The following is a 15,541-nucleotide window of genomic DNA, read 5'->3' on the forward strand; positions in this document are numbered from 1 at the left end:
TTGGGAGGATATTTTCATTTTGTTATGCGGTGCCCTTTTTATGCCATATGTAGTGTTCTTCCCAAACAATTCAACCTTAGTTTCATCAGTCCACAAAACATTTTCCCAGTAGCGTTTTGGAATGTCAAGGTGGTCTTTGGCAAACCTCAGGCATGCAGCAATGTTTTTGATGGAAAGCAGCGGCTTCCTTTGTGGTGTCCTGCCATGGACACCATGCCTGTTTAATGTTTTCCGTATAGACTTGTGAACAGAGATGTTAACCAGTTCCAATGATTCCTTCAAGTCTTTAGCTGTCACTCTAGGATTCTGCAGCAGAGGTGGGGGACTCGAGTTACATGACTTGCCTCGAGTCTGACTCGAGTCGCAAATTTAAAAACTTGTGACTTGCTTGACTAAATGAAGAAAATGACGACTTGACTTTGACTTGAGAACCAGCGACTCGAGACTTGACTTGATCTGCATGACTCGTCTTTTTTTTATTATTATTTTCTATAACTTATTATAAACAGTAATGAAATGTTTAAAAAAAATATTGCGACATCAATTAATTAATAAGCAAAAATGTATGCCCGCCAGCACCACTGATCTGTATCTGCGCAGTTAACGCTGCGCTCACAATGCGCCAAAATGACAGATGATTGTGGAGTTCCCAAAATAATCTCCTTTGGATATAAAGATTTCGAATTGGACCATGTGAATAAAAAAAGATTTGCCAGATGCACAATATGCAACGCCAATTATCCGATACAACCACCACAACCTCGAATTTCATCAGACATTTCAAAAACCACAAGGAAAGGTAAGTAAATCATTTCGTTCCATTTCATTATCCAGAAAGATTCATATTTAAAATTACTGTTGTAATTTTGAACAAATGTTTGAGGGTTGTCATAAATTCAAATGATTCACGATCATATAATCTCATGTTTTGTAGCGCTAAATGTGTGTGCTTTTTCTAAACTTTCTCAACAGTCAACAATATACCATAACCATTTGTTGGCAATATAAAAACATAACAGGCAGATTTGTAGTCACAACACTTTATTTAAAACATGACAAGTAGTATAAAATATACAGAATGACTCGTGACAAAATCCAAGTGCTCTCATAGTGATTATGACATCTGAAGACTTTAACTAAAGCCCTTGAATGCAATACCTTTATGACTATTTTATATAAATGTATCTCTGAAGGGAACTTACTGTCTTCAGTAAAGTTTCGATGGCGTTTTCTTTTCATCTTAACGCCGTATAATGCTTAATAATGGCTGTGTCTCGTTTGGAAGGCATTTGTCGGCCGCACACGTCATCGAGGCTGTCTTGTTCCAGAAAAGCGACACTTCGAATGTGACCTTCTTTCATGGGAATTCGGAGGATGAATGAGGTGTATCCTTCGTGGGCACTCACTACCCACAATTCTTTGCTTCAATGGAAATGTCTTAAAAAAATTAAAAAAATAAAAAATGACGCCAATTTGCCCGTAAATATGATGTTCAGACGCAAGTAATGATAATTCCCAAGTTGAAGTACCTCAGTAGATGGGTGCAGAGTATATAATATGTATAATTATATAATATATAATTAAAATAAAGTATTTGACTAAAAGTACAACTGTAAAATCTATTTTCTTTTCTCTTTACTTCATTATAACTCTCCTATAATGTACCTCATACATTCACTTCCAGAGGGACTTTGTTCCCTTCTCACTCAAAGCTCTCGCGCTTGTTTAAGAGTGGCGTGTTGTCATAGCAACCGTGTTACGTTCCGTTTCCGTTTGTCCTACGAAGGCCGTCTCGTTTAAACGAGACTTGTTTAAAGGAGGACACTCGGTATACTGCAGCCTTCAAAGGACGCGACCTCCGCAGGACGCATCCTTCCAAACGAGACACAGCCAAAGTAGTGTTTATAAGCGCAAGGCTGCTTTGTGTACAGGCGTTACCAGGGTAACAGCTATATTTCTGCTGTTCCATAAGCGCCACCTACGGTTAGAGAGCGAATTTGCATTTTCATTCAGCCCGTCTGCCGTTTTTGTTAGATCAATTTGAAAATCTGCCTGCATTTTTACACAGCATACACACAGTGTTATACATTTTAACCAGTTAATTCTAAAAATCTAAACAATTCGGATAATAAGGTATATAGAAATATTCACAGTATTTTTAAGCGCCCATGATAAAAATACCATGCATGTTCATTAACGCAATTTACTATATATATATATATATATATATATATATATATATATATATATATATAGACACGGTTGGGAAGTAATGGAATACATGTAACGGGATTACGTATTTCAAATACAAAATATAAGTAACTGTATTCCACTACAGTTACAATTTAAATCATTGGTAATTAGAATACAGTTACATTCAAAAAGTATTTTGATTACTGAAGAGATTACTTTGCATTTTATTGTCATGTGTTTCATTTAATATTTAGTCCTTTCAAATGGTAAAAATGTATACATATAAATGATGTGATCCAAAGTGCATTTGAACAGCGGTGAAACACTTTCTTATGATGTGTTACATTCATAAGAGCAGACAGAGAAGTAAGTTTGAAATAAGTTTGGAGCAGAAGAAATAAAAATAAACCTTGTGTACAGTTGTGCTCAAAAGTTTGCATACCCTTGGAGAACTGGTAATATATGTACCATTTTTAAAGAAAACATGAGTGAGCAGGCAAAACACATTTCTTTTATTTCTTATGGGATTCATATTCAGCTGTAGGATATAACATAATGGCACAATCATAAAACAAAACATGGCAACAAAGAAAAAAATGAGATGACCCCTGTTCAAAAGTCTGCATACCCTTAGTTCTTAATACTGTGTATTGCCCCCTTTAGCATCAGTTATAGTGTGCAGTATTTTGTAATAGTTCTTGTAGGTGGTATAGCTGCCCATTCGTCTTGGCAAAATGCCTCCAGGTCATGCAAAGTCTTCGGTCGACTTGCATGAACCACACATTTGAGATCTCCCCAGAGTGGCTCGATGATATTAAGGTGAGGAGACTGTGATGGCCACTCCAGAACCTTCACCTTTTTCTGCTGTAACCACTGGAGGGTCAACTTGGCCTTGTGCTTAGGGTCATTGTCATGCTGGAAAGTCCAAGAGCATCCCATGCGCAGCTTTCATGCAGAAGAATGCAAATTGTCTGCCAGTATTTTCTGATAACATGCTGCATTCATCTTGCCATCAATTTTCACAAGATTCCCCGTGCCTTTAGAGCTCACACACTCCCGAAACATCAGTGAGCCACCACTATGCTTCACAGTGGGGATGGTATTCTTTTCACTATAGGCCTTGTTGACCCCTCTCCAAACATAGCGCTTATGGTTGTGACCATAAAGCTCTATTTTGATCTCGTCACTCCAAATTACAGTGTGCCAGAAGCTGTGAGGCATGTTAAGGTGTTGTCGGGCATATTGTAACCGGGCTTTTTTGTGTCATTGGCGCAGTAAAGGCTTCATTCTGGCAACTCGACCATGCAGCTCATATTTGTTCAAGTATCGTCGTATTGTGCTCCTTGAAACAACCACAACGTCTTTTTCCAGAGTAGCCTGTATTTCTCCTGAGGTTACCTGTGGGTTTTTCTTTGTATCCCGAACAATTCTTCTGGCAGTTGTGGCTGAAATCTTTCTTGGTCTACCTGACCTTGGCTTGGTATCAAGAGATCCCCAAATTTTCCACTTCTTAATAAGTGATTGAAAAGTACTGACTGGCATTTTCAAAGCTTTTGATATCTTTTTATATTCTTATCCATCTTTATAAAGTTCCATTACCTTGTTACGCAGGTCTTTTGACAGTTCTGTTCTGCTCCCCATGGCTCAGTATCTAGCCTGCTCAGTGCATCCACGTGAGAGCTAACAAACTCATTGACTATTTATACACAGACACCAATTGCAATTTAAAAAGCCACAGGTGTGGGAAATTAACCTTTATTTGCCATTTAAACCTGTGTGTGTCACCTTGTGTGTCTGTAACAAGGCCAAACATTCAAGGGTATGTAAACTTTTGATCAGGGCCATTTGGGTGATTTCTGTTATCATTATGATTTAAAAAGGAGCCAAACAACTATGTGATAATAAATGCCTTCATATGATCACTATCCTTAAATAAAAGACAGTTTTTTTGCATGACCAGTCATATTTTCAAAATCAATACCAAAATTTCACAATTTCTGCCAGGGTATGCAAACTATTGAACACAACTGTAAATTGTCAGCTTTACGCTAAGCTAAAATGCTATTTCTGGCCATTTTACATGCACACGTTAACAGGCACGATCATATTTTTTTATCAAGAAAATTCATGTTGGATCATTATTTCTTTTTTTCTAGTAAGACTCGTATTCTTGATAAAAAATTTTGTATTGTTTTCCTGTAAAAAATATCTAAGAATCTTTAAAACAAGATCAATTTGATTTACCTTGTTTTAGAAACAACACTGCATAAGATATTTAGGTTTTTCAGAGAATGTATTTTTAACGTGTATTTTGTCTTACTGTACTGGCAGAATTTTTATAGTCAAAACAAGTGAAAAAATCTACCAGTGCTGAAGAAGTAATCCAAAGTATTTAGAGTACGTTACTGACCTTGAGTGATCTAACGGAATACGTTACATATTACATTTTACAGCATGTATTCTGTAATCTGTAGTGGAATACATTTCAAAAGTAACACTACCAACCCTGTGTGTGTATATATATATATATATATATATATATATATATATATATATATATATATATATATATATATATATATATATATTTGATTATATTATTCGTAGTATGAAATTAAGTTTATATTTACAGTTCATTTTCCTTGCATTATTTAAAAAGTAATAAAATTAAAGTTAGATAAGTAGATTTATTTTAAACATAAGAAGTATAAGAAATATTTACTGTTTTCCCTGACTGGTTTTGTATTTTTTGTTTATCCATACAGATATGATGATTATCTCAAATCCAGGCTATATTGCAGCGATCCACAGCAGACATCCATGTCACAGTTTACTGTGCCCAAGACTGCACTTGTAGAGTTGATTTCAGTTGCAATTTTGATCATTTTGTGTTAGTATCTGAATTTAATTTTATATTATTTTATTTTCCAATGTTAACATAGCACGTTATAGCACATTACTGTTATACAATTCATATAAAAAAATGAATGTAAAGATATGTATATAAGTTCATCTTTTCAGAGCAAAACTAAGTATTTATTTCAAAAATTAACCTCTATTTATTTTAGTACTGTGGCTTGACTCGACTTGACTTGAAACTCATCAGGACTCGACTTGACTTGCTTGAGGTGAGTCACTGAATTGATGTGACTTGCTTGATTTGTCTGCACTGTACTTGAGACTTGACTTGAGACTTGAACATATGTGACTTGCTCCCACCTCTGTTCTGCGGTGTGCCCTTTGAGTCAACTTGGCTGGACAGCCACTTCTAGGGAGAGTAGCCACAGTACAAAATCGTCTCCATTTATAGACAGTTTGTCTAACTGTGGACAGATGAATATCTACGCTCTTCAAGACAACTTTGCAACCCTATCCAGCATTATGCAAAGCCACAATTCTTGATCATAGGTCAAATAATGAGATCTCCTTTTTTTTTTTCTTGCAAGGCATGGTCCACGTCAGCAGATGCTTCTTGTGAATAGCAAACTCAAAATGTTTGATTGATTTTTATAAGTCAAAGAAGCTCTAACCCACACCTCCAATCTTGTTTCATTAATTGGATGCCAGGATATGTTTAAGTCATTAGCCTAAGGGTTCACATACTTTTTCCAGCCTACACTGTGAATGTTTGAATGATGTATGCAATATCTACAAGAACAATACAATAATTTGTGTGTTATTAGTTAAATAGATTGTGTTTGTTCATAATTGTAACTTCGATGAAGATCAAACCAGATTTTAAGACAAATTTGTACATAAATGCAGGTAATTCCAAAGGGTTCACATACTTTTTCTTACCACTGTATAATATATTATTTAAAAAATCATTTCTTGAAATGAAATATTACCATGCATAGTTGTGGAATTTTATGGGCGATGGGGTGAAAATATTTGGTATTTGCGTGGCACATCCATTTAAAATGACAACTTGGTCAATGAGCAAAACATATTAACTCTTTATTCATTTCAAGAGAATTCAGAATTCCATGTTTGGTAGTGGATTTATTCAGGGAATAATTCATAGCACTAGACAGAGCTTTTCAGTGAAAGCTGGGAAAAGCATTATGGAATCTAAGAATTGCTACCCGTCCAGCAGTTCTCTCTAGGGGAAGGTGGGGTCTGCTCACTTTTGAAAGATGGACTTCTAACCTGAATAAAAGTGTAAGAGTCCATCTGCTGTGTTCATTGTAAGAGTCACACTGTAAAGTTATTCATCATACATAGGGCATAGCAGGCATTCTGCTATCCACAAGCAATAGACCCTTTGTTGCAGAGGTAGCCTAGATTTTCTGTGGTTGAATTTGCTTTAAAAAGGCAGTTAGTATAACTTTAAAAGGATGCTGTCCAGTTTTCTTTCCATATCAGGTTCCTGTCTTTATTCTTTCTTTCTTTTTTCTCTGGCCTTTATGCACCCCTTTTTTATTCATTCCCCTTGAAAACCTGACATAATTTAAATGTGACTGTATCCCTGATTCCTATGTGACATTCATAACAGCATGGTTCCACTGCAGGATTCTGATTTCCTGTTCAACAGGATCAAGAAAACATGAACTGATTGTCCTGTGCATGTCTGTGCTCATAAAGACTGTGTAAAGGGGCATCCACTTGACTTGTGTCAGGGCGTTGATGCACCACTCAACAGCAGCATCAATTGCTACTTTGAACTCCACATGAAAAGCATTGCAGATAGCGTCACAGAATGTAGATTTTTATTTATTTTTTTAATGTAATTTTTTTGGCAAAAAAGCTGGAGGTCTGCACAGTAAATTTCAAATACAAATATGAATACGAATAAAAATACAACTGCAATAGTACAGCTGCAATAGCAACTGCTGAGCAACCACCCAGAAAGTCTTAGCAACTGTTTAGCAATAGCAACCACCCAGAACATCCTAGCAACCACGCAGAACACTATAGCAACCACCCTGAACTTTTTAGAAACTGCCTAGCAACTACCCAGAACACCTTAACTGTGCCCCTAGCAACCACTCAGAACACCTTAGCAACTGCCTGCAACCACTGAGAGCAACCACACAGAACATATAACAATACACCTAGCAACCATTCAAAACACCTAAGCAACCACGCAGAAAAACACTAACACCCACTTAGTACCCTAGTACCCACCTAGCAACTGCTTAGCAACCACCCGGAACCACCAAGCAACTGCTTAGCAACCACCCAGAACATCCTTGCAACCACGCAAAACAACCTAGAAACCACCCAGAACACTTGAGAAACTGCCTAGCAACCCAGAACACCTTAACAGTGCCCCTAACAACCACTCAGAGCAACTTAGCAACTGCCTGCACCCAACCAGATCAACTACTCAGAATGCCTAATAACTGCCCAAGGATTCATTGGGCCTTCATAATCTTTAAAATTCAAGGCTTTTTAAACTTCTAGTCAAGCCAAAACTCAAAGTTTGTCTTGATAAATAGAAATTATAATAGTTAATATTCCTTCCCTTTTCCCAAGGCTGCCCTAAAGTGACCTGTATCAGCCTGACTCAAGAGGCCTCTCTTCAGCTCACCCCACTACACGGACAACAGATTGGCTTGCGTTACCTGGACATGACAGACTGTGTGTCCCTGGAGGATGAAGGCTTGAGGACCATCGCCTTTCACTGCCCACGTCTCACGCACCTCTTCCTTCGGCGCTGCATCCGCCTAACAGATGATTCCCTGCGACAGTTAGCACTGCACTGCACCTCTTTACGTGAGCTTAGCCTTAGCGACTGCCATCTAATGGGAGACTTTGGCTTGCGTGAAGTTGCCCGCCTGGAGGGCCGCCTACGCTACCTAAGCGTAGCACATTGTATGCGCATTACAGATGTTGGATTGCGCTATGTAGCACGCTACTGTCCGCGGCTACGTTACCTGAATGCACGGGGCTGTGAGGGGCTAACAGACCAGGGTTTGAGCCACTTAGCTCGTAGCTGCCCCAGACTGCGATCTCTTGATGTTGGCCGTTGTCCGCTCGTGTCAGACAACGGGCTGGAAGTGTTGGCACGCTCCTGCGAGGGGCTTCGACGGTTAAGTCTGAGGGGATGCGAGAGTGTGACAGGGAGAGGGCTAACGGTGCTAGCGGTGGGATGCCCCGAGTTGCAGTTACTGAATGTACAGGAGTGCGAGGTGCCACCTGAGGCCCTTCGACTAGTCAGACAGCACTGCAGACGTTGTGTAATAGAACACACCATACCTGCTTTCTACTGAGGAGGCAGGTTGGGATGCCAGGGATGTGGACCCCTGACAAGTGGATGTTTATACCCAGTGCCTTTCAATGACTGTATAATGAAATGCTACATGGTTACTATGTCTCAAAACCTAGTGAACTGACTCGCTGTGTACAGCCAGAGATCTTCTATACAGAGATAACAACCTCCATGTTTTTAACATTGGAGAGAGCGTAATGGTCAACTAGCGTGTTACAACAGTAAGTCACCATTTGCAGATACCAGACAAATTAATGGGGAGAGCCGCAAACTGACACCTACCTGTCGCAAAATTGTCCATGTCTTCTCTTATAAAACAGCAATTTTATTGTAATAATCTCCACACATAGTTCATTCCAAAAGGACTGTTTAATGTAAAACATATTAAAGATTAGCAGACAGGCAGTCAGTTCGTTAAATGATGAGCTGTTTCCTCACAAAAGCTGTTTATTCAGCTTAATGAAGCATCTCCTCCATAGACATCCATTAAAAAAATGGCGTCTTGTCTCCTCGCCAGTGTACCACCTATAGAATGTCTATGGGACAATCGCGTTATGCTATTTTAGGCTAAGCTTGTAGGCTCCCCTATGTAGAAGGGTTCGGGTACAGCCTACATGGACAACTGTCTACGTAAAACAAATTCCAATTGAAATGGACACACATAAGTAACCATTTTGAGATATCTTTTATTAGTAATGTAAGCGTAAGCGTAGTTATAGCAAGAAGATCTCGGAATTCATTCTATTAGGCATCTCATCCAATCACAATACAGCCTCCGCTTTATAAGCCAGCTCAGCTGCTTCTCATTGTTGGCTTACTTCCATTGTTTTCACCCCCCTCCACCCCATCACCACCAGTTTAGGTCCCGTCCTGGGTGGGGGTATGCTCTGATCCCCTGAAGTCATCGCTTCCGGCAGGATCCGACGGTTCAAGCAAGCATCAGAGCATTGAACTGTAGGAAGGGGCTTATGCCAAATGATATAAATTCATATTAATCCCAATAATCCGGAGTCTTTTCTGATAGAAACTTCATTATAGGTCACTCCTGCATGTCACTCAAATAACGCATCTCACTGTGCAATATTCACATTTAATTCTGACTTTAGCATGTAGATAGGCTAAGCTAATGTGCTAATGTCAGCATTAAAAATATGTAGCCCACACAAAACTGGGTGAACTAATTTTACATTTTTAACTACTAGGAATTATTTCATATTGATACTCTTACAAATATATTTATAATCAATATGGATATTGCCAGTGAAGCACAAAAATTGGTTGTCCAGTCAGGCAGTGCCCTTGGTTTTAAGACACAGTCTTAAGCATATAATGGTGCTTCTTTACTAACAAAGAATAACCAAAAAGTATCATGGTAATACCATGGTATTTTCAATAGGAAAGAATATAATTAAAGTACTTTAGTGTACCATGTAAATATTATGGTACTATGGTAATCAGTGATATGGTACATGTGAAAGTACCATGGTAGTGCCTTCTGATACCATCACTGTACTATGCTACCACCACAATATTTTTGTAAGATTGCATCTTTAAAAGAACTACATTATGTATATAATAGTATTGATCACATGAAAGAGATGCGATATTGTCACTGTACAACATTAAGCTGCTTTTTGGGTTGACTAATGGTTTTTTATTTCATTTTATTTATCTACAATAGCCCTTTAGCAGGTTGACTATGTACAGTATGTCCATTACATGGTTACATTTAAAACTTCTCATAGTATTATTGAGAACATACATTCAAGTGTGTTAAAACTTTAAGTATATCGGATTTTCCCAGTCTCCCTTTGAAAAGAGATATCTAATTCTAAGAGATCACATTTGTTAATTAAAATGAGTAAAAATGTGGATATTAGCACTTTAAAAGGCATGTATGGTAATCACAATGTTGTTTTAATATCTAAAACAATCTTTTATTTCATATTTCACAGTGGTCATGATTAAAGGAGATTTATAAATTAGTCTCAAGGTCTTAATCTTGCTGCTAAAAGACTCAATAAAGGGCTACTTATTTAAAATGATTGAAATTATGTTCTTTTAATGGACTTTATAAATCCAACATCAAGATTTCAGGTTCAAATTTATATGAATGAATAAGGGAAAGTATATATCTTACCCAGATAGCAAGAAGATCTGGGCCAAATATGGCTTGTTTTTGGCGCTTCTGGTTTGGTTCTGGCAGTGAAATTTTAGCACCTTTGTGTTAAATAGCATTTGGCTGAAGTCTGGTGTGAGTCCGGTCAACCAAAAGAAACAAAGCAAAGACAGACATTCGTTTGGCTGAACATTGGCTTGAGTCTAGCCAATGAAAATTGGCTGAGATCTGGAGTGAGTCTGGTTTGCCAAATGAAGAAAAAGGCATGCTGTCGGCTGAATTGTGGCATAAATAAACACGAGGAGACGCGCTTTCGGCTTATTTGTGGCTGGCTTGAGTCTGTGTTTACAAGAAATGAGAATCAGCTTATCATGTTCAACCTTTCAATGGCCTCAATTGATCTCCAGCTACATGATGAAATTTATAACAAAGATGCCTTTCTAGAAATAGTGGTTCAACAATATATGTAGATATATACAGACGGTTCAAAAGACCCAGATTCTGGATGTACAGTAGCCGCTGTTTTTATCCCACATTTTAAAGTTAAAATCGCAAAATGGACAGTTAATCATATATCAGTATTCACTACAGAATTGTCATTCTTCTAGCTCTTGAATGGGTAGACATACAATATTGAGAACAGCAATATAGTATATACAGACTCATTATCAGCATTAACAAGCAAGGATGGATTAAGAACTGAGAGGCCCATGGGCCGGTACACCATGGGGGGTCCATGACATGTCACGTGACTATGTTCACTTTTATGCACTACAGAATGCTTGCCAGATTTGGTTGGATTTTTCAAACTGATGGAAGAAAGGTTTGGAGCAATGTCTTACATGGCCAGTTATATGTACTTTTTTAATTATGAACCGATCCATAATCATGCATAGGGATGTGCATGGTATTCAAATACCAAAATCATTATTCTGTTATTCTGCTCGTGTTTAGAGGTCTTCAGCCCAATCTGAGTCCTTGAGACACCTGTGTTCTGTTTCACCATTTGTTGCACTGCATCAAGATTTTTCAGCACTGGTGTCACAAATCGATAAATGGTGAGCCAATGTTTTTTCCCCCTTTTGCTCTGGTGTGCAGACAATAATTACACAAGTTAAATGCTGAATCATTTAAAAATCAAAGCATCCTGAAGAAGTCCTATAAACCGTAGCGTTCTCTGCCTCATGGAAAGTGAACGGAGATTATTTTTGTTCGACTTGAATGTGATTTTGTCATTTGAAGATCTATGTATTGCGCTATTTAGGCTCATAGCTCACTGTGCATTTTATTCCTTGCTATCTGAGATTGTGTTTGACAGATCCATGGCAATAAACATTCTTTATTCCAGAGTCCCGACTCCCGACAAATAACACAACCATTCGTGAACTCTCGCGGTTAACCAAATATTACAAAAGGTTACCGTGCACATACTGTATTTAGGGTATTGCACCTTTCTCTTTATCATTAAACATTGATTGCATGCACGACAAGTCCACTATAGGCTACTGTTGCAAGAATTCTGTTGCTTAAATAAATTTAAACCATTAGCTTTGTACACAGCCAGGGTAAACTGCACCTTTGTGTTTGGATTGAAAGCGTTTTGTGAATCAAAGGCTGTTCTCTGTAGTCCTTTAAATAAACGCAGATTCCCTGAGCACGCACTCGAGTGTCTGTGCTCACGTTGCTGACACCCAGTACGCATTCGGCCGAACAAATAGTATTTCACATAATACTGACATTTACGTGGATTTATAATAGCTATCTCAAAATAAATAAATAATTGATTTAGAGCTCGGCACCCTTTGGGTTTAGAGGCCCCTGGGCAATGGCCCAATAGGCCCAGTGGTTAATCCGTCCCTGCTAACAAGCATGCCAGTCAATATTAGAGCATGGCACTAAGGGCCGATTTATACTTCTGCGTCAAATCATTTAGGTGGCGGAAATGCATCTTTTACGTTGCCAATCTGAGTATGTCTGTCTGAAATGTTGACAGACCATGTTTTAAGTATGTAGACTGGGGCTCATTGAGTCAATGTGAAGGACACATTCGTGGTGTTCACCCTTCTCCATTTGAAACATTAAAAAGTACTTGCATGTTGTTAGCAGAAATTATGTACCTGGTGTTTGGGTGAAGGATGGTGTGTGTGCTTCTGGCCTCCAAATAAATGTGAAGCAATTCAGAGGGCAACAAAGACTTTGGAGAGACTTCAAGTCAGTTGGACTTGTTACAAAAGTCACATGTACTTCTAAACGCCAGTACAGTATGTATAAATATACTTTTCATAATCAAGTCACTTATTAAACAAATGTTAACAGTAACAATATACATTAATAAAAAAATCAAAGCATGTATGTATTTGATTTTTCAATTTTGTCATTCACAGACTGTTATAGCAAATTATGACAGAAGCTGCCTCTGACAGAGCTGCAGACTGACCTTCAGTCTAAGGCAGAGATGGATTCGTTGATGCCTCTAAAAAGGAAAACCATGTAAGACTGTGTATGAGCTAATTAGACACATTAAAAGGGCATACACATTTCTCATTGATTTGCAAAGTAAATGTTTCTATAGATTTTTGATGAGGCTTAACATAACATAAGAGATGCTTATTGCCCATAATTTTTTACTAAAATATTCATAATTAATGTTTACATGAGCAAAATGTTTTTTTTGTATCTTAAGTTACAGAGATTGCTTTTGTATATGTTCAATACGCATTTCTTGTTTTGTGTGTTTACCTTCCCAATGACGAAGCTGGCACTTGCTTGATGATTATGAGTTTGATGGGGAGGTCTACGTTCCACAAAAGTGTTACCTCATCTCCCTCAAATAACACAAGCATTCAAAAGAAGCGATTCTTTGGCATCTGACGAATCACAACAGCTCATCTGTCTCCAGATGCAACTTCAACACCATCCATGAGGCAACTAAGTAAAACTCTAATATCAAAACAGTAATTTTGAACGATGGGTTACAAACTTTTCTTTTTAGGTTGCTTTTAGTTCAGTTTAACATTTCTTTTTTCCAAAGTTGTTTTATTTATAATTTTTACATTTATTGTTTGTTTCAGTTGTATTGTCTTTTGCAGCTTATTTGATTGTTCATCATTTGTATGTTTATTGCTAGCTTTTGAAACATTAATGTATCCATTACATAGTTTACATTTGTATATTTTTCTATTTTCTTTAGATGTTGTTTTATTTTTTTATGTTGAACAATTTTTACATTTATTTCTTGCTTTTGTTATATTGTCTTTCTGCAGCTTTTTTATCCTTTACATATTTTCACAATTATGTAAAGATTTGAGTGTGTATTTTTTTTTTTTCCCATGAGGGTTGCAATTATGTTGGCAAATGTATGATATTGAGTGTTTTAAACCTTAATAAAAATGTTTTTTTTTTTTTTGGCAAAATATGAAAATATTACATTACATATGGGGCTTGGTAATGTTAAGATTTTGGCATAACTTTGGTTTAATTACAGCTGCTTTCTGGGGATGTACAGGATAAGTTGTGGCCGAGTTCTGGTGCGGCACCAGTAAATTGTTTGGCTGTTTTCTGGCTGATGTCTGGTGATTCTGGCACAGTTGTGTTCCAATTATGGCTGCATGCTGGGGGGACAGGATAAGTGTGGCTGAGTTTTGGCCTCTTTCGGGGGAGGATATTGGCTTACATTCAGTAAGTGGCTTTTGGACCAATTTTGGACTGTAATTCCGACTGTATGTGGGCCAAACTTGCAGGCGGAATGCAGCCAGATCCGGGCCAGGAATATTTTGCTATCTGGGTAGATCCTGTAACTGGTCTGCATTTCTTTAAAGTGTGTAAAACATCACAGTCAGACATTTTTAGTTTGGTAAAGGGCCTGAGGCAAGCATCCAGATATGAGTTAGGACTTCCTTTGCACTTCTTTTGAGAGCTGACCTACATCAGAATGATTAATTATTATGGGGTTTAGGAATGCACCACCAACAGCTGGGCCCAAGAACATCTTCAGTTAGAAATATTTTCAACATGAGTCAGGCATGCATGACCCTCATGATAACCATAATCATAAATTATTTGCAGTTACTGAATGAATCATAACTATACAACAAAATGGATCATGAAATGTTGAGTGTGGCATCGGCTGAACTGCACAAACTAAGGTCACATGAACTTAAATTGTGTTCTTTTTTCCTTTTGCACAGTAAACAAGCAAACAAGTGTATATGTAACTTAGTAAACATAACATTGTCCACAGTAATACATGAAACACCGCTTTAATGACTCGACTGGTCTGTCATGTCTGTAAGGATAACGATATGAATGTACAATCTGCCTTAAAGATATAATAACCCATGTTTTGCTAATGAGGTTAATAAGTAACATGCTACCTAGAATTTAATCTAAAGAGTTTGATATCATGTGTTTCCTGGCCACCAAACAGGACATGGCCTTATCTGTAACTGAACAGAGGCAGGGCTCATTTCCTGAACTGTTTGGTGTGTTGTTGGACGATAGTTATCCCTGTTCTCTTGGCGCTCACAGTATTATGAATGGATGGGGAAGCAGTACAATAGGCCCACTCTCAGAGATACTTTGAGTGAAGGGTTTTTAAACACTGGATGGTAGGGCGGATGGCGTTGTATTTCTGAGAGGAAATATCGCTGTTTACTCTCGTGACTTTTATTTTTCGACTGCACTATAGACTTAAGATCTCAAAATCTCTCCAAGGAGACTGCGCCCGTGAACCTTTAAACACAGATTAAAGGACACGTCTCCCTGAAATCTCGTACGCTTGTTGAATTTCTTTTTACTTGTTTGTTGACGAGCTCACTGAGCCAAAGCTGCATTTGTTAACGGCTGCTGCCCTCTGTTGGTTAAATTCTGTTCCTACACCCACTTAAAGAATATTTCGGGCCCAATCAACAGCATATATGGAATAATGTTGATTACCACATAACTTCATTTAGACTCGTCCCGACTTTTCTTAAAAAAAGCACATTTTTGGAAGGTTTAAAGGCAGAAATATGAAG

General features: G+C 37.8%; 1 protein-coding gene across 5 annotated transcripts in view; it reads left to right on the plus strand.

Annotated features, from left to right (window-relative positions):
* LOC127431511 (F-box/LRR-repeat protein 7-like) overlaps positions 1 to 13,864 on the plus strand; it is a 70,037-nt gene extending 56,173 nt beyond the window's left edge. For 2 of the 5 annotated variants that reach the window (XM_051681951.1, XM_051681950.1), the window contains one exon: positions 7,672 to 10,946. In XM_051681951.1, coding sequence (XP_051537911.1) covers positions 7,672 to 8,408 — 737 coding nt within the window. In that variant the 3' untranslated portion in view covers positions 8,409 to 10,946. Of the gene's footprint in view, positions 1 to 7,671; positions 10,947 to 12,629 lie in introns of those variants that run through there. The other 3 variants (XR_007895619.1, XR_007895617.1, XR_007895618.1) reach the window with 3 other exon arrangements.
* The last annotated feature ends 1,677 nt before the right edge of the window (positions 13,865 to 15,541 follow it).

This window comes from Myxocyprinus asiaticus, chromosome 41, assembly GCF_019703515.2.
Source record: "Myxocyprinus asiaticus isolate MX2 ecotype Aquarium Trade chromosome 41, UBuf_Myxa_2, whole genome shotgun sequence".
In the NCBI taxonomy this organism is placed as follows: Eukaryota; Metazoa; Chordata; class Actinopteri; order Cypriniformes; family Catostomidae; genus Myxocyprinus; species Myxocyprinus asiaticus.